The 20,754-nt window shown below is 36.7% G+C and overlaps 1 protein-coding gene across 1 annotated transcript; it reads left to right on the top strand.

Moving 5' to 3' along the window:
- Window positions 1-3,878: 3,878 nt before the first annotated feature.
- LOC144666229 (uncharacterized) lies at window positions 3,879-20,615 on the top strand. Its single transcript, XM_078527624.1, has 18 exons — window positions 3,879-3,933; window positions 5,182-5,269; window positions 5,979-6,334; window positions 6,562-6,726; window positions 7,984-8,094; window positions 8,620-8,739; window positions 9,028-9,124; window positions 9,840-10,058; window positions 10,537-10,913; window positions 12,161-12,328; window positions 13,092-13,202; window positions 13,568-13,684; window positions 14,601-14,691; window positions 15,118-15,492; window positions 16,152-16,274; window positions 16,728-16,850; window positions 19,338-19,571; window positions 20,132-20,615. Exons 2-18 carry the CDS (start codon window positions 5,194-5,196, stop codon window positions 20,440-20,442), a joined length of 3,174 nt encoding a protein of 1,057 aa, XP_078383750.1. The 5' UTR covers window positions 3,879-3,933; window positions 5,182-5,193; the 3' UTR covers window positions 20,443-20,615.
- Window positions 20,616-20,754: the final 139 nt, after the last annotated feature.

Genomic DNA, 20,754 nt, shown 5'->3' with positions numbered 1-20,754 from the left:
TTCTGAAGACCTCGCTTACTATTTCGTCCTATAAGGACCTCCCGGCCGGCAAATAACATGTATGTCTTCCCACTAGCAAACGGCTGTGCATGGCTAGCTCATAGGAGCTGGAGAACGTTTCATTCTTAGAACATAGATTCGGATTATTCTCCCACGGGAAAAAAATTTCCCTGTTAGCAAATTATTTTTATCTATTCTTATGCAAAAATTCAGGGCAGCAAAATAAATAAAATCCGCATTTCTTAAGCCTGGTTTTCACTATAGTGACGCAAGCACAAGCGCAAGGATAACTGCTCTTATTTCACCGTAAAAACGGCTTGCACTCAAGCAAAAGCACAAGCGCATTGTATTTTGATTTGACCTTTTGCGTGCTTGCGCTTGTGCTTGCGTCGCTAGTGAAAATCAGGCTTTAGCGAATTTTCTTGGGCGTCTGGTTGAAAATTTAACAGTGTTTTTTAAATTTTCAATTGGGCCCCGTGATTATCATGCATTTTCAGGTTTAAAAAGTTTATCATGGTGTGTTTTAAGAATGTATTGCTACACATGTCGGTGGTAAAAATGGAAAATTGTAGGGGTTTTTTTTCAGTACAGAACTCCCAACTGCCAAATAGTCGACGCACAAATTAGCCTTCCCGCGCATCACCACTACAAAAACAGATAAATATTTTAATTCGGAGGTAAAATATACACCACTACAATGAAGTTTACCTGATTGTGGATTAAGAAAAGTACATTACTGTTGCTTTTTTACCTTTTCAGACCCATTATCCTATTTAGCCTTAGGCGTAGAGCTTTGTACTGTGTTGCTGCTTTCACAAAAGGGAGGAAACGTAAATATCAAAGGTCATGTGTTGTTTCAATAAAAGCTTTACTGGAGTTAGCAAGTCTAGGTAGTTGCATGTAAACACCACCGTCATGCTATTATGCCAAACCCTCCGGTCGATTTCATTTTCTATCATAATGTTTTCATTTAGGACCCCTTAAATTCAGAAAGCATCACGACTGGATACCTTTCTAACTGGTGGTAGATGAACAAAATACTCAAATTTCGTTTATTTCAACGGGCGGTGAAAAGGTCGTGCGTAGTTATAGACGGTAGCAACAAAATAAATTTGAAACGCGTATATGGAATACCTTATTACATGGAATTTTCAAGACCCGTTAATTTCGCGAATTTGGGGATTAAAAAATAATAATCGCGAAACTTAAGTGACGCGAACAATGAGTGTCGCGAACATAACATGTCGCGAAAATTAAGTGACTCGCATTATGTCAATAATCAAGAAGAACGATTTAAGAACCACTAAAGGAAGGAATTTTCAATGTTAATGGATCATATTGTGGTTGTTGACTCAAGAACAATAATTCACGTACAACTACTCTGTTGTTACTGTGGACATTTATTCCTGCCTTTGCGTTTTGTTATTTTTTACGATATTGTTCCTTTGATTAAGTCGTTTTATTCAATTCAAGGACAAGTTGAATAATATTGCCAAGAAAATGCAAATTTTGTCTTACTCAAAAACGGGAAATTAAAATGTTTCATAAAAATCGCCAAATTTAAATGTCGCGAAATGTGCGCACCTCAAAATCGCGAAGTTAACGTGTCCCGAAAATTTCATGTATACGAGGAGCGTGATATAAAATTAATGATAGTGAAAAGAAACTTTCCTCTAGTTTCTCTTATGTTTTTTTTTTTTTTGCCACCGCAGCCAAAAAAGCGCAAATGATCAAGGACATAATTGCAATTCCTTGTTTCGGCTTGTGTGCGCAAAACATTTACTCCGACGATTTTTAGCCTCGTACCTAAAGCCTGAAGAAAGTTTGTCTAGGGGACCTTGCGTATTTGACACGAATGATGTGTTTGTTTTGTAAGATGGCTAATGTAGCCCTTCGTTCTTTTAATTAATGCCATTTCTGGATTCTAAAATTTGATCTGAGTAATTTGGCAGAAAATATCTGTACAGGTTTCACTTGAGCCAGAACCCTACTTCGTAGTGGCTCTATTTCGTGAGCTGTTGGAGTGAGTTGCCTGTGAATCAATTGAATTTGACACTAGACGTCTAGGGAATATTCTAATTTTTAAATTTGTCCAAACAAACAAATAAAAGAAAGACAAGAACAAGCAGAAGAAAAAGATCCACTTAGAGTCTATTAGCGGAAGAATGACACAGCAGTGGCGGCAGAGCGCGCCTAGCATGTGAGAATTATCATGATTGTTGAACAAAGGCAAAGGTTCTGATGTAAAAAAGCAAGGAACCGTGTGAGAATTACAAAAAACTATACATGTACACAAATGTATCTGATGTATATCTGCATGCTCTGGTTTTAATATTATATTCACAGGAGAGATATGCATATGACATGTGTATTGCTTACTGGTTTCGATATCCTCATAAATGGATCGATGCAATCATTTAACTTAACATTATTCTCCGTTCTCTTTATGAAATTCAGAAAGCCGATACAAACAGGAGATAACTTTCATCATCAAGTGACAAGGCCGGTGGACAAAGTCACGGCAGAAAATGTCATAAAATAATTATTGTAGATGGATTATAGGTCAGTGTAGATCTCAGATCTTTCCGTTTAACAAATCCAAGAAAGGTTATAACAAACAGAAGATAAAAGACCACTTATAGCCAATTTGGGTTGTTGTGATAACTGCATTACCTTGTCGCTTGTGAGATCAAGTGACGAAGCTGATGGGCCATTGCAGAGTAAATATTTAAACAAGAAAGAAATAACCTAGCAGAGTTGTGGTTTCCTCTCAAAGAAATGCAGATTACCCATATTTTTGTGTTGATCTAAAATCACTCCTTGTTTCTAATCAAGTTATGGCCTTATATTAGTATTTACTAGAGTGGGTGCGTGCATTTATCGCTTGCTCATATTGATACTCATGATCATTTCTTGAAATGAGATATTCCATTTTGGAAAAGACCGACTACCAATAAAATTTACTCTTTCTACAAGCAGAAGTGCTTTGCTCATACGAGCTGTAGAACGTTTTATTCTTCTAAGGAAAAATAAAATCACACAGGTATGATATAAATTTTTCGCTGTCGCACGTAGCTTGTAAAGGCGCGCTCTGTTTCATGTTCGTAAAAATAGGCTAAGTTAACTTGGAAGATTTAAGATGACAAACCATTTGACAAATATTTGTCATTGAACAAACCCTTTTTACCCAGAACATTTGCCAGACAATTAAAAGCCGTGTTAAAAATGTGCTTAAAATAGTTTTTCTTCGAGTGCGAAAACTTATCTTTTACTCATTTTTCCTGTATCTTGTACTTTGAAATGAAATTTGCGTAGAAAAACGGGAACACAGAATATATTTTTTATATATTTCAGAAAAAGATATAGATAGTGTAGAGACAGGTGTATAAGCAATGTCTTTTATCGGTCATTATCGCTAAAAGCAAGTATGCTTCTCAAGTCCTGATTTACAAACACATACGCTATGTTCTCAAGGCTATCAAAAAGAATTTCTGGCAGTTGAATTAAGTTCTCATGATCATTTTATGAAAATAACCAAATTTCCATAAATGCCAAAGTCCTTTCACTATCGCTCTCTAATTCGATTTTCTACATACATTTATGCTCTTTAGAGGACAAAAAGTAAAATTAAATAATCACCGTAAAAACGTTTTTAGAAGTCTGCTTTTCTTTAACATACAAAACAAAATCCAGAATCACTACCTGTGCGATTTGCAGACGATACGCGTGTGCTTTTGTTTATTCGGATGGAACCACACTCAGAACCCTAGACGTATTTAGCTAAGTAAATAAATGCTGAGAAAACAAAACGCGACTAAACGAAAAGTAGAAGTCTTTATTCCATATGACAGGTTCTCGAATAAAGCAAACAGTTCTACACATATCACTGATTGCTGTTCAAGGAGAACCTCATTCAGTTTTGGAGAGCGAGAGGTGAGTATTAGATAAGTTTTGAGTGTTTTAACGAAGTTGCGATTTTTTATTCTTCGCTCGTTTTTAATGCTTATCGTATCGTATCCGATTTTCTACTATGCTTTACAGTTTACCATTTGAAAACTCTATCAACTCGGGCGCAGAGCGAGTTTTTTACAAAGGTAAATTGATGTAGGTATATGCTTAAAGTAAATGTGTTTAACCATTTTACCAAACAAATCTGCAAGGGCGGGTATACATTTTGAGAGCTCAAAATACTAAGTTTTTTTTAACTTGATTCTCCTGCAGCTAAGATATAAACCGTGATGCGGTATACTTTTTTATAATACAGTTATACAATCAGTTCTCTGTCCACGGTTTAGCTAAAGAGTTAAGAAAAAACTTCAATCAGTTGTTGGATTGGGCGTTTTACAAAGACAAGTACTGTTTACTCTTTTTAGTGTTCTTTGAAGAGCAAAGAGGTCTCGGCTCTTGAATTCTGCACTTTTTAAAATTTGTCGTAATTTCGTCTTTAACTTGCCGAACGTTTGATTTTTGCCTCTGATGTTACGCTGAAGCTATGTGATATTCTTTTGAGTGCACTTGTGTTGTATTCGAGCACTGCTGACGTGTAATATTTCTACGTTTTTTTTTTTTCAAAGTTTCGCTGGTCCTTCCTTTGGTGTTTCCACTTACAAATTAGTACTGAGATTTTTATTCAGTTTTTGTTGCTTTGAATTCAGTAGCTCACCACCGTTTATTACTGCAAGATAAAAACAGAATGCGCATCAGAACAGATGGATGATGTCGAAGTCGGGGAGCGAAATAATATTTCGTTTCCGTGTGTAAATAATCTTAAAACTGACTTAAACCTACCGTCTCTAAATTTCCACCAAGTGTTTGTTCTCCTTATTTTAATTTACCGATGTGAAATATTTGGGTGATCAAATGAGTAATAAATGAAATAGAAAACAAGGCTTCTACATGGCATATTTTCTAAGAATAGGCGGCGAGCCTCCTTAATAGACATTACACTCGGTTTACCTAAAAGCAAAGCATTTTGTGCTTTGGCAAAAAACTCGGAGACGCCTTCAGTTGTAGCTGAAGAAACCACGCCTTTCCAGTTAAAATTCAGGATTCAACCTCTTATTTGGTGATTCACTTCCAGGAACCTTAAATAAAACACTCGCACTCGTTCTCTATATATCGCATCTTAAAACTAGTGACCAAAATGATTTTCACTGTTACATTTTTTTTTCTTGATTTCAGATTATCTGTAAAATGAAGGTAAAGGCAGCGTGGAAGACTCTGTGTTTTCTATTGATTTTTCTCACAGTTACTAGCACAAAGACACAAGGTAGCGTAACTTGTTCGTTGTTTTGGTTGTTGCTATCTTTAGTTATAAGAAGGGTTTATAAAGTTTATGTCTTTGTCCCGGCTATGTTTGGAGTACTTTTTTTTAATTTTTGCCGAATACTGCTAAACTATAATGTTAGAGAATAATTTACTTCTCTGGGTCTAAACAAATAAAAAACTTTGATTATTGTTCAGACTAAAATTTCTCAAAAACGCTTATCACAATCCATCTTAATCTTGTCAATTTTTGTCCATCCCTCCCTTTTTGTATTTGATCAGTCGCTGAAATGTTCTTTCACTGTTCTAAGTTGATAGTTTCCATGTCAGTCGAGTCAGCCTAAATGTTACTAACTTCTGTGAAACAGTCCCTTCACCTTATTTCAAAGCCTGGAATGTAGGGGGGGGGGGGGGGGGGTTACAGGAGTATTTCCTTTACTGCTTTTTGTCTTAAAAAATATTAGGTGATTATTTAAACCGGACCATCAGGAAAGAGCTTGACCAATCGATTAGAACTTTAATCAAGAACACCGGTTGGCGATTTCTTTTCTAAAACAGGCCAATGATATAAAATATCAACAGATGAAAAAGAGATTTCAAAAAGGGTTCCCTGTTAAATTGAACGGTGTTTCGAACGCGTCTATATATAGAAAAAATAGTCAAAGCATAGCATTAATAATTCATATATCCATTGTTTTCTTCTTTATTTCTAGCGTTCAATTTCAAGGCTGGAAAAGAAAACGTGATTACCAGCACACCAGGGCTGTTTGCCTGTAAAAATATCTCCTTTAATGAATCTTTCTCCAGTGGTCAGCAAGTCAGAGTTCTAGCCTCAGTGGGCCACAGTGTGAAGAGTCCATCTCCTCGTTATGGTGCTGCAATTTGGGTTGAGGATGTAACAGCAAGAGGATTCACAGTCTGTGTCCTTGAGTTTGGGGAGGGCTCTAACGAAACAATTCAAATGAACTGGATTGCTTTACAGGGTATTCCTCGTGGTTCTCAGCTAGGAAGTACCTCCTTAAGCTCTTGGACAACTGGGACAAAATGCGAAAAGATCAACTTTCAACAGGTTAGTTGTCATTTTAAAATTGTCCTCCTCATGCATGATGGGGTTAATGTTGACATTGTTGCTTTCCTCTCTCTTGAATACTTGCTTGTTTTCTTGCTTGCTTGCTACTTTTTTTTCTGCTGTGTTTTAAAGAGATTTGACTGTGAACAAATTATGTAAAGTGTTATTTTTTTTCTATAATTATTCTAAAGCATGCATACCTTAATTAATGTACTTGTATGTTTTAGGGCTTCAAGACTCCACCAACCGTGTTTGTGACTGCTAGTCACCAATCTCCCAACAGACCCCAAGACGCCATGGCAGTCTGGGTGGAAGATGTGGGAAATAACAACTTTAAAATTTGTCTGAGAGAAACGAAGATTTTCGGTGGAACACATAAAAACATAAAAATAGTGAGTGAATTACATTTTAGTTTTTCGTAACAGTTAACTTTGGCTGGATAATTCCTGAAAAATGTTGGTTTTGTTACAACTAAGTGTCTTAAAGGCAAGCTTCACTTAACCCTATTCAGACCGGGCTTTTTTTGGTCTTTTCAGACCGGGGGGGGGGCGGATTCCGCCCCCCCCCCCTCCGTAACTTCCAGAATATTTAAGCAATCACAATGAAACTTACAGGATTTATAGTATGTCCCACAATCTATCTTTTGCTATATGTCACGTGGGATGATGACGTCACATCACGTGACAATGACATCATAATGTCAAAACAGCCGCCATCTTGGATCCGCCATCTTGGATTTCGAATTTTTTCAAAACGTCAGAAAACCGCCCAAAATTACTGGAAAATACTCAAAACCAATAAAAATGTGCTTAAAACCCGTAAACAGATGAAAATAATTGCTTTAAAGTTATTTTTCATTAATAGAAACAGGAAAATTACAAATTTTGGAAAACATGCCTGTCAAAATGCCGTTGCCATGGTGACGTCAAGTTCCTGACACAACAACCTACCCTACCAAATTATTCCCAGATAAATTTTAGATAAAGTCTCAAAGTTTGGCAGCGTTTGGTTGAATATTAAAAAAGTTATAAGCGTTTAAAGTCGGCGCGGGCACTTTCCGCCCCCCCCCCCCCGGTCTGGATAGGGTTAAACAGCAATGCAATTTTTTTTTTTATCAGAAGGCATTAGTTGTTTTTGTATTTTTTGTTTTTACTAATTAATTTATTTATTAATTTGTAATTATTAATTCATTAATTTATTCCTTTATATCTTAATTTATCCATTCATAAGTTCGTTCGTTCGTTCGTTTGGCCATTCATTTATTCATTCATTCATTTATTCATACATGCATCCATTCATTAATTTATTTTTTTCATCCATTCATTCATTCATTTAAACAGTCAGTTAGTCAGTAAGTCAGTTAGTCAGTCATTCATTCAGTCAGTCAGTCCGTCAGTCCGTCAGTCCGTCAGTCCGTCAGTCCGTCAGTCCGTCAGTCCGTCAGTCCGTCAGTCCGTCAGTCCGTCAGTCAGCCAGTTAACAATTGAGGTTAGCACTGGGTTTGTCATGATTGACAAGCGCCACTTAATTGCTAACTATTCGGCTATTATTGGCTTATATGTCCCTTCGTAGCTTTAATATTCAAATTGTATGAATAATTACTTTGATTAATTATACTGATTTTTAATTTCTTAATTTATAATTTGTAGCACTGGATGGCATTTACCAATCTCAGGCTTGAAAACGTAACTTTGACCAATAGCGTTGTGTTTAACAACACTAGCGTAGGATCTGGTCAAGATAACAATGCCTTCTGTCAGGTAAGATTTAAAGTAAACAACAAAGAGTAATTAATTTTATGATTGTATCTACTGACTTTATGGAGACTATTGTTGAATGGGTGAGATGTCACCAAAACCTTTTTACGAAATTTTGAAAATGATTTCTCAAAAGTTGAAGCAAAAATTCTGCGTTTTTGTTTAGTTTTTTTATCATATAGAATATTTTTTGGCTGGTAACACTTCTGATAGTTATTTGTAATTGCGAAAATTGCAAGAAATAGATGACCATTTTACCAACTGAACATAGTTATTTTCTGCGGTATGGCTGAGCTAAATCTTTACCATCTTTGTAAAGGCGCGATTTTATAAACTTTTCCAACATTTCTCTGCAGACTCCAACCTGGTCTTACAAGCATTTGTTCGACTGGATGCTACAAAAATATATCAACTAAACATGCTTTTACATGATTCATAACATATCTGCATCTAATAATATGACTTGCACGTGATCCTTATTTCGTAAGTAACAAGACTTACACGCATACGACCATGTCACATTTTCAGACAATAAACTTCACCGATCCATTTTTTGCTCCTCCTGTGGTGGTCGTGACGCCAAAGTACAGTTACAACAATAACTATCCGTATTTGTCTCAATGTAGCGCCATTACAGCGTGGATTGAGGTAAGCTATTTACATGCCTTTAGGAAGACATAACCATGGTAGTGGGTTCCTTATTCCTTTTCCAACGCACTATTGCTAAGACTGTCAAAACAATCCTTAAGTAAAGAAAATGGCGGAGGTTTTAACATTATTCCATGACAGCCTATACTAAAGAAGCGTTTGACCTCTCATCAAATAAGTTACGTTTATGGTGGCAACATTGTTTCTTCCCTTAGTTAAAAAACTACATTCATATTCCGATGAATAGCCTGCTATAACTAACAAACTTATCATAATTTATTTCTATAGCACTCATCCACAAAAGACATGAAGGTGTGTGTCAGAAACGACAACAACAACCCCAAGATTGAAGATAGTATTACAGTCGATTACATGACGATTGGAGGTACGTAGCTACTTACTATAGCAACTGTACGCTCCACGGATATTGAGAATATAAAACAATATAATAAAAAAATGGTACTCACAAGGGCCAATGGAATACTTCTGCTCCGTAGTTCGAAATATACCGTGGGATATTCCAGCTCAAATATCTACGTACTGCCGGGGCCAATAACTTGTATTTCCACTTGAAATAGCTTATAAACTAAGTTCAAATTAATTGCAAACTGTACACTGCTCATTAACCTAAAGGAAGAGTTTTTTCGAAGGCGTCGTCTCTCCATCTTGCTTGTCGTTATCATGATGTCACGTTTTTGAAAGTCCTAACAATAACCAACGTAATGCCAAACAAAAAGAACATCCGCTTAGGAAAAGTTAGCTATGACATTTAATCACATGATAATAAATTTATGAAACGAAGCCGAATTATATTGATGTCTCGATAACAAGTCATCGAAATGCAAAATGCAAACAACAATAGCAAAAAAATAATCATACATACCAACACCAAAAACACAAGACAAGAACAATTTCTGAACAATGAAAATCAATTAGGGTACGGTACCCTTAATAGTAACCCCATCTATTGATGGTACCCCAAGGATGGTACCCCATCAATTGCGGTAACTTTTTTATTTCGTGAATTGATTGATTGATTGATTGATCGATCGATTAAGTGATTGTCAACTAACGATCATTAATTTCATGTCTTAAATCAGACCTTGATCCTTGTTTGGACGTGACGTGCCATTATCACGGCCTGTGTAAGGCTTTTGGTCCTCGTGATGCTCGCTGCGTATGCGTGGACAGTTGTCCATCCTACCACGAACCCGTCTGCTCTTCAAATGGCACAACATACGAAAATGAGTGTAGGTATAAACAGGAAATGTGTCAACTGAGACTTAACTTCACTGTACAACACCCTGGCAGCTGTGAAGGTAAGTGAGAAAACTGTTTCTTTTCCGTTTTACCGGGCCTCTTTCATGTAATAAAGTTTAACTGAGTAAGACAGTGTACAAATATAGGATAATACATGGTTGCGCGGAGAATGAAGAAATTTTGAACACGAGTATAAATTAAACCTTCTTTAATATAACGAGACTTTTGCCTATTTTTTTAAATAATTATTTCTAAAATGTTGTCCAAAGGCCATTCTAATATCTCCGAACATTTTCCGAACTTTTTCCGGTTTTTTCAAAGATTATTCAAGATTTCAAAGAAAGATCCGAAGATCATTGGCTCATTCAGCATTGAAACATGATGTAAAAGATATCATATCTTTCACAATCTAGTTTATATAATAAAAACTACAAAGTGTTTCTGTGGAAGGAATGCTTTTTTAGTTACCTATATTAGAGCCATTTGATTTTTTTCAGTCAAGGTTAAAAGCTTCATGTCGCTCCTGTTCTTTTTCAGGATTTCCTTTCCAGCGCGGTCGCCGTCACATGCCACATATTCCATCACTGGGATATTCTCATTGTGAAGTAATTCGTTTCAAGCCTTACGTATTCTATCCAGACAAACCCATTGAAATGCAGATCACTGTCAATCATATAGATACCAGTGACAAGTCATATGTACATGATGCTGCTGTATCGTGGGTTGAAAATGTCAATTATGACACATTCACTGCGTGTGTGATGGCGGCAGGCTATAACGAGCGAAAGTCCCATGCTAACGTCACAGTTGATTGGATGGCGTACCAAGGGGCTCCAGTGGGTGGTGTTGCTGGCAATGTACGGATATCACAATGGTGGACTGGGACGACTTGTGAAACTTTGAATTTTCCACCAGTAAGCAATGGATTTGTTTTTTATTATATACCTAATAGAAGAAACGTTGACCCTGTGAAAAGCACAAACCATGAACGATAAGACCGAATAGTATTTTGGGTAGACAGCCTTAGAAACCTTAGTAATACTCCTTTTATTGTTAATCAAGATAATTTCTTTCTCTCAGAGCCTTTAAAGCATGATTTATGCAACCTGTCTGATTATCATGTTTATTCTGTCAGAGACGACGATTATTTTTTTCGGCGTCCCAGTAAACATTTGGGTCACATTGTTTATGGTTTATGCTTTTCATGGGTCAACGATTCTTCAATCAGGTGTATATAGCTACAAATGACAACATGGAACTAAATTTGCTATGCTTGATGGCAAAAACAGTCTCCAGAACAAAGACTTGGCAATGTTCGTATAATTTCAAGTGAGATTGTTATTTTACTGAACATTCATTTCCATGCATCTTGGCCATATGTTCAATACAAAACGGCTTACACGATGTCACTCTTTTGAAATTTTCAGAACATCGCTAAATAAAATAGTCGCTAAATATTGCTTGAAAAAAAAAACTAAAATTACAGCCTCTAACAAAAGCGATCAAAGAATTTACAAAATAGATAGAAAAGCAGCGATTTAAAAATAAAAAAAACATCTAAATAATAACCAGTGGCAAAGTAAAGCAAAGTAAGCAGAGACCAAAATACAAAAGAAGAAATACGACTCGGAGAAAAGCATGTGACTTTGTCCGACGCGGACAAAAGAAGATTTGATTTACAAATACAGTCAAGATATAGGTTTAAGTCAGAACACTTCATGCTTAAAATAGATATGCATTGCGCAAAGATATTAAATACGAAACGAGTTCAAAAACGTTGCATGGGCCCAGCTATCAAACAAAACGTCCAGGGATGTTGTAGCTATGCACGTGCCAACGCATACAGTACTCCAAATACTGACAAAGCGGTTTTGTCAGTTATAATATGAACACACACATCATTATCCTTTGTACCCAAGTTTCCCCGTTGATACTTATGTTTAACTTTGACGATGAACGAATATAGTTACAATGATGTTAATAAATACATGCCTCTTATCATTGAAGAAACAACCTCCTTTTCCTCAACCCACTTCTGAACCCTAAAATACTGAAATATCGTCTTACTTATCAAGGCAAAACCACTTGAAGAGTCTTACAAAAATACTAGTACTTGTTAACTAACTACTGTTATAAACATACCGTGGATGTTATTTTCCAGGGAAAATTTTTCGTCAAACCATCAGTGTTTGTGACTGCTAAACACCATCATTTCGGATTAAAGCGTGACGCTGCCAGTGTGTGGATTGAAGATGTCACGCCATCTTCCTGCAAAGTGTGTTTGAGAGAATTACAGAATTACGCAGGATCCCACGAAGACATTTCTGTTGTGAGTGTTGCTGGTTTTCACTGTCACGCAATCAAAAAATAAATTCGAAACCATTCAACTACAGAAGCTATGAATTTTAAATATTATAGACGATAAATAGATAAACAATTTCTCCAAGTTTCAGGTCTGTGCGGTGTACCGTTCGCGAGTTATTTGCCGAACCTTTCCAAAAAAATTTATAAAGCTTAGTATGGAGATGCCATAACTGTGACCTTCCGAGGGACACAAATATGGCCGCCGTGATGTCAGAGAAACCATCTGGAACTCAATTCTGTTTACAACAGCGGCAATTTTTGGCTTATGAGCTAGTACAGTTTCACATGAACACCACGTATTATATCTGAAATGTTCAATCTGCTGAAAATGGAAAGGAAAGGCCTTTTTTTCAAACAAAACAGCTTTGTCACGGCACTCAGCTGGATGTCACATACGACGGAGAACTCAAATATTCAAAATGCTCTGTTTTAAAAACGAATGACACTATCGATCTGGAAATTTGCAAAAAAAGATAGATTTTTAGTTTATCTTACGTCTAATGACAACGAAAATGTAGTAGGCCTAGTGAATTTTGATTTCAGAAGTTTATGACGTAACATGAAAACCAAGAATTATAGCATTATTATTATATTGTTCGCCTAACAATATTTTTGTCAAACTACCTAACAGTATTTTATGAATAGCTTCTCCTTAAATACTCTTTTTTCATTTGGCAGGTATCTTTTCCATTTTAAATCTGCTCGTAACTTTTGTTTTGTGTTATTAGAACTGGTTGGCGTTCGCGTATCTTCACAAGCCTCCCTTTTTTGAACATAACTCGATCTACTTTGTAAACAGTAAACCTCCTCGTGGCGATCATAATAACGCCTTCTGCAAGGTTAGTTGTTGTCATCTGATATAATCTGTATGGTTATTTTAACTCCTTGTTCTGTATTTGGTTTGGTTTAAACACGATTACTCAACTACGACTTCGACTTAACTAGGTTTTCGACTCGGAGAATGCAGCTTACATATAACAATTGGAACATATTTATAGCCAGACTATCTTTCTGTGCTTCAAATCAATCAAACACTTGTTTTCACAAATCTTGTAGCGTAGAAAAAAGAGTCTGTTTCTGTTGATCATATTAAGTATAAGAAATTGAGGTGACGTTTATGCAGTAATCAAGAAAAAAAAAACAAATCGCTAGCACTTGTGAAGGTAATGGAATCTTATTGCCTTCCTCGTTTTTCCCTTTACAGGACGTTAACTTCACCAGCGCTTACAATACAACCCCGAACGTGTTCATTTCTGCCAATCATTCATCAAAAGGAGGAAATCTGAGTCCAGTTCATAATGGAATAACTGCTTGGGTAGAGGTAGGATAATACTGAAAAGCCTGGCTTAACAAAATAATATAGAGCAGTTTTCAATTGAGTGTCGTAAAACCAAAACTAAAGTAATCACTGTAGCCAATCACAAAGGACACAGACAATCCAGTGAACCAATCAAAACTCGAAGCAAATACATGTAGCTGGCACGAAGCGCGGGAAAACGTGCGCGAGCGAGTCACGATTGGTTTTGGTTTTACTCCTGATTGGCTGAGAAAGTGGCGCGAGATTTTTAAGCCAATCACTAAGCGTAGTAATGCAAAACCAAAGCAAACGCAATTTACTTTCGACACCCAAGTGAAAACAGCTCTATACGAATAATCTCAAAAAATACGGCCACATACACATCACTTAACCACGTTTTTCTTTAGGCCCCATCCACACTAATTCGGATAAATTTTGAAAACGCATATTTTTTCTTCCAAAAGGGCCAACCGTCCACTCTTAAACGGCGTTTCCGTTTACCGAAAACAGAACTTTTTGAAAGCGGTCTTTATTCTTTATTCCAAATCATAAAAACATATAAACAGTAAAAATAGTAAGAAAATATTAACCAAAAAGTCAAATATAGCAATAAGAATGAATATTCATTTTAATATTAAGCCTATGATAGCTTTGAAATCTGTGTATGATCAAACATCCTTTAGTAAAATCGCAATTAAGAGATTTTTGATCGACGTTATACTCGCCGTCGACAAAAACAAAATTCCCTAATTTGAATTTAGCCCGGGCTCCAGTACATGATAATGCACGCATGCTTTGCCAATTACCTGGGACGGATGCCGCGTTTTGTTTTCAAAATTATCCGGATAAGTAGTGATAGTGAAAATATTGAAAAGGATACGAAAACGATAGTATGAACGGGGCCTTAGACTGACTCCGTTTAACTCTTCTCATTCCACAGTATATCAACAAGACAGGCTTTCGCGTTTGTTTCAAAGAATTGTACGATTCGAAATACGACCCTCTGTCCATTGCGTATACAGTTACATCAGGTAGGACATGTTGTTAACGAAAGCTTAAACATCCTTTCTTAGTTTAACGTTGGTAATACCTTCACCGCATAAATATGAAAGCCAGACGCATTCTTTAGGTTTGTGGTGGGGTATCTGAAAATGACATTTCGGCGAGAGGGCATCCTTCGACATTCTTGCCAATATTTCTGTGACAGATGATGTTCGTTTTACACTCCACTGGTTTTCAAGTAGCTTGAGTTATAAGGGAGTGTCTCACCTATCTCAAAAAGAGCTGATTTTCTAACAATCCGTTCCGAATTATATTTTGTGTATTTCGAAGTGCAAAAAAGTGAACAAGTGAAAAGACAATTTTTTTTCAAAATAATTTGTTTGTTATATCCGTTATCCTTGTATTGTTATTATTGGCTAATTATGACAAATTACCTTTTCCCTACACAAATACAGATATTTGTCAGCCTGGATGGGGATATTTCAATGGTTATTGTTATGTAACAAGCTATGAGTGCGCTTCATGGTTGACAGCTGCATCAATCTGTTCAGCAATGAGCTCTAATTTGGTGACCATTCATAACCAAGAAGAAAATGTCTATGTCCAACACCGTCACAACGGAGAAACGTCGTGGATAGGGCTGAATGATCGTAGCGTAGAAGGTTCTTTCGAGTGGGCAAACAAAGAAGTAAACGACTACAGATTTTGGGCACCAAAGCAGCCGAACAATTTCAATAACGAAGACTGTGTGCACACTCTTGGAGCTAAGCACGGGTACGTTTGGGATGACGTGCCGTGCAAGCGCTGCTATAACTTTACTTGTTTTAAAGGTAATGCAACTTTAATTGTTAATAACAAGCCTAACACCTCTTACCAGCTCTGACTTTTTGAAATAGTAGTCTCTTTGAAGCTCCCATAAAAATAATCTGAGAAGGTTGTGCAGGAAGAACCTCTTCAATTCGAAGTTTTCGGACGCTCTGTTACTGAGCCTGTTAAGAAGCCTGTGAGAGCTAGGATATAAAACAAGGCTATAATACTAAAGGGGGGCCGCAGAAATAGGTAAACACTAAGAAACTAACGAAACACTGTCCGATTTTTAAGTGGCGGTGGCTACAAACCTTACAGTTTTCAGGTACCTTAAATTGGTTATGGAATTCAATTTGTACCGAATTTAGTGCACCATAATTGGGGAAATCCCATTTAAAAAGGTTGTTCATGAGCTCAACATAGCATATGAATGTAGATACTGTATTTAAACAAAAACTAAAAGGCCAAACATCTCTTGTTAAACCTGGCTAAGTCCAATTTTTGACTTCGAAAAAGAAGCTAGACGGTTTATCAGGAAAGGCGAGTAAGACGAATAAATGACCGCACTGGACTGCTTTTTGCCCCAAGTTTCTACAAGACTATTTTTCTGCTTGTTATTTCTTTTGAGCAAGATAAGACTTTTCATATACAAGTGTTTTTTTTTTTTGTTTTTTTTTTTTAGATATTGACGAATGTACCACCAACTCCCATGGCTGTGATGTCAATGCGATTTGCAATAACACAGTTGGTTCTTACAACTGTGCCTGCAAACCTGGATTTAAAGGAAACGGCAAAAAATGCACTGGTGAGTATGTTATTGAATATATGTTTATTTTAAAACTAAATTTTCATAGCACGCGAATTTAGTCGAAAAAAGGTTATCATACACGAATGTTGCGAAATAAAATATTTGATATACAAATTGGTTATAAACTTCAATACGTACCACACGAAGAGTACCATAATAAAAATCATTTTGAACGAGTTGAAATGAACGCAACATTGGATTGGTATTTAGCTTAAGTATTCGAAAATCCCCCCCCCCCCCCTTAAAAAATGTCTAACTACATTCAGTCGCACCTTAGACTCCTTGAAAGAAGCCCGACGATTTATAAGGAAGACAAATGAGCAGAGAAGATAGCAGCGCGCCACTACCATCTTGCCGCAACATTTAACGTGGCTATTTTGCAGGTTACCATTTTGCTTGAGTAAGTAGGGGCTATTTTGAGACAAACAGTTTTTGTTTTCGTTGTTTAAGACATAGACGAATGTACTACCAACTCCCATGGTTGCGATGTTAATGCGATTTGCCATAACACCATGGGTTCTTACAACTGTACTTGTAAACCTGGATTTGTAGGAGATGGCAAAAAATGCACTGGTAAGTAAACACAAAATCTTGCGTTAACCGAATTTGTATTGTTAACAGTTATTGCCCGAGAAAGTGTTCAAGTTGTTGGAAATGGTGTCAAACGATTTTAATGAAACTTCCTGCAGCAGTTGGCCTTGATGAGATATTCCAAAAGTCATTTTGATTTTGTTTCCTGACTTTTAGTTCAACATTTTAAGGGCCGAAGGGGTAGCGTCCGATTTCGGGTGCCTCAGAAAACTTTTTTTTTTTAATAGTGGGTTTGGACTAGCTTGGAGAATTCACGCATTCTGATTGGCTATCGAGGTGAGGTATTCTGAGTGGAATTGTGACTTGAAAGCGGGGCTGACCGATATTAAGACGACGCAACACGTAGCTTCACATAGCAACGCAGGCAAAATAGTAAATGATTATGTTTTCAAAACAATTGTATCAGTTAACAGGGCAAAAACCTGACCGAAAGGGGAGGGGGGGGAGATTATTTTCCTTGTTTAAATTAACCCTTGGACGTACAAGGGGGGGGGGGGTGGATGCCACCCCAAATAAGGTTTTTTCCAAATTTTTAAATAAGGATTTAATCTACAATGCCGAAACTTTTAGTAGCAATACATTCATCCTTTGCGGAAATTTTGATAGGTCAATCATGTGTCCATGACATTTGACGTTGCCATGGCAATGCCACAAATACAAGCAGGTCTTGCCAAAAAGCGTTATTTTAAACATTGTTCTTTATTTTTCCAGATTTTTGAAACAGAAGTGCAAGATTTGCTTTTTTTACATTTCATAAGCATTCTGGATTGATTTTGCATCAATTTTCGTTATTTTGCGACTTTCAATTTAAAAGGCGTTATTTTTAACATTTTTCTATATTTTTCCAGTTTTTTGAAACAGAGGTGCAAGATTTGCTTATTTTTACATTTCATAAGCATTCTGGATTGATTTTGCATCAATTTTCGTTATTTTTCGACTTTCTAAGAAAAATGTTGAAATCCAAGATGGCGGATCCAAGATGGCGGCTCAAATGACGTCACAGCCAATTAAAATTATGTCATCTTGTAGAGTAAGCTAAGGGCTTTCTTATCAGCGCAAAATAATTTCGCTACGCCTTAATATAACGACAACTCCGGGGAGAGGTTCCATCCAACACCCCCCCCCCCCCCACCACCCCCCTCGTACGATGGTGCGGGTACGAGTTTGCTTGTACGTCCGAGGGTTAAACTGTGTTTCCTTTCACCGCAACAGTGAAATAGAAAAAAAGATGTTTAAAAAACAGGAGTGTTTCGTGAAATATCTCTATTCCATCGTTTAAGAAGTGTAAACCGTGTTAGGACCAATGAAAACGAATGTTCAATGTCAACCACGAGATTCCGTGATAAACTTTTGTGTCTGATTTTAATTTGGTTCCGATTCGCTGACTCTTGGTAGTTGATTTGGAATGGCTTCCCGAGTGCGCGTTGAATATTGCAAGAAGAAGAAGTGTAAACCGTGTTTGGACCAATGAAAACGAATGTTCAATGTCAACCACGAGATTCCGTGATAAACTTTTGTGTCTGATTTTAATTTGGTTCCGATTCGCTGACTCTTGGTAGTTGATTTGGAATGGCTTCCCGAGTGCGCGTTGAATATTGCAAAATTCACCCACATATTTTTTTTTTTTTCTATTTAAGAAAAGGCTATGCGATTCAAGGAAAATCCATTACCTGACTCGTGAATTCCACGTTAAATTTCACTTTAATAACCGCCATCGCATTCATCGCGTGCGATATCAGTTTTTCGTGTGAAATTTAACGCACGCGTGGAATTCACAAGTCAGGTAAAGGATTTTTTCAGATTAAAGGATTTAAATATGTAAAACAAAATCACAGAACCTATTAACTATTTAACTGTGTGGCGTTTACAATTCATGTGCGCGGATTCGGCATATATTATAGGCTTTGGCAGTGTGAGGTTTTGGCAAAACTTTAATAAGAAAAACACTACCAAAAATTGCCACATTTTAGACGTTTATTTTTTTAGAATCTAGTTATCTGAAATTGATACTTTTTCAGGAGTTACACCAATGTAGGTATAATAAAAATCATCGAGAACAATTAGCCTATTTATTTTAAGAGAGCTTTACCGACTGTTTTCTCGAACACACCCTCGCCAAATTTACATTAATGTAACCCCCATACTGGCTAAACTTACATTTACAAATTTCATTTACTCTTGCTCCGCCTCGATTAGTTGCAACTAGTAGCGGGGCTGAAGCACCGTCTTGTAAATTGAATTTTAAAAACGAATATAATTTGAAGTTGAAGTTCAATTTCCGCCTTCTGATGACAGCGTCCTTTATTTGACAAATCTCTTATAAGCAGTAGAGACTCTTAAATTGCCGTAGAATTAGAAAAATTAGTACTCAAAAAAAAAAAAATAAAAACGAAAAATACGTTGCGTCATGGTATCCTACACTGTTCTAAACTTCGATAAGTTATAGTTTTTGTCTTCTTTTTATTTCAGATTACATCGCGAACTCAGCTATCCTATCTAACAATGCATTTTATCAAAGTCGCCTTCAACAATTCCTGACGCCTGCTGTTGGAAGTCACCCTCGGTGGGTGCTGTGCTACCGCGCCTCCGCGCACGGCTGGGCTGCCAGTACCTTCCACAGCAGGTGTGATGGGAAACGTGACACGGTTACCATCATCAAAAAGGGACAGTACGTGTTTGGAGGATACACTGACATACCTTGGGGTAAATAGAATATTCCATGTCTGTATCTCATTACATACTGGCCGTGTAGTAGAGGCAAAGCTTCTCCCGCAGAAGGCAAAAGGTGGAATTGTATATTGTATAAATGTGAAGAAAGACAAAAAATAAAATAACTTTAAAAATAATAGGAATTATAAGAGGTGTTGGTTTAATGGAAAATGAATCACACTTCCGGGCATGTAAAAAACAAAATGAAATTCCTGTTATGTTTTTTCAAAACGTTCACATATGCAGAAGTTTGATTCCTCCGTTAACAACTCGTCTATCGTTACTCAAAACAGAATTAATATTTTGTATTTAACAAAATTTTAGACAAAAAATATAAAAAGGGTATTGTAAAGTTTAAGCGTATCTTCTCTCTTAATTTCAGTCAGTTTATTTCGAATCAATGAAATGTGTTAAGAAAATGTTTTACAGGTCGGGTAAGCAACGGATAAAAGAAGTCTCTATTAAGTTTTTTGTTGCAAATTTAGGTAGAAATAGCATGAGATAATTTGTTTTATGATATGCGTGTTTAAAAATTCTTTTTTGCCTGTTTTCAGAAAGCAGTGGTGGCTATACTTCCACTTCCAATGCGTTCATATTTTCGCTTCGCAACAAAGAAGGTCTGGGGCCATTCAAAAGCATGGTGACAAAGCCACAATATGCAATTGTCAGGAACTCAGGTTTTGGTCCAACATTTGGTGGAGGATATGACATCCGCATTGCAAACAATGCAAACAGCAACACTAATTCATACACAAACTTTGGCCACTCCTACTCTGTTCCAAGTGGAGTACAAGACAAGAAAACAATCCTGGCTGGGACTGAGTACTTCACACCTGATGAGGTGGAGGTGTTTTACCTTGGCTAAATCGCCATAAGATCAATTCTATCAGCAATGTTTTACCAAGTTTACATTAATTTGATGTAAAGTCTTTCACTTGCGGTACTTTTGAGTTCATTTCGATAGCTTAACAAGTGTATAACACAAGTTATTGCTGTACGTAGGATATATCACGTGATTATTAGCACACTCGTGTTAATATTTTTGAGTCTAATGCTTGCGTGCGCTTTGCGCATGCGCATTAGACTCTTTGTAGTATGAAAAAAGCTGTTAGCAATCCCAAGGGAATGGTTCGGGATCGATAATCGTTCGCTGTAATGTAGAAAACAATGACCAGCT

The sequence above is a fragment of the Oculina patagonica genome, chromosome 9, assembly GCF_052425735.1.
Source record: "Oculina patagonica isolate OP01 chromosome 9, crgOcupat, whole genome shotgun sequence".
NCBI lineage: Eukaryota > Metazoa > Cnidaria > Anthozoa > Scleractinia > Oculinidae > Oculina > Oculina patagonica.
The sequence above is the reverse complement of the archived record's forward strand: the minus strand, read 5'-3'. Positions and strand labels throughout refer to the sequence as shown.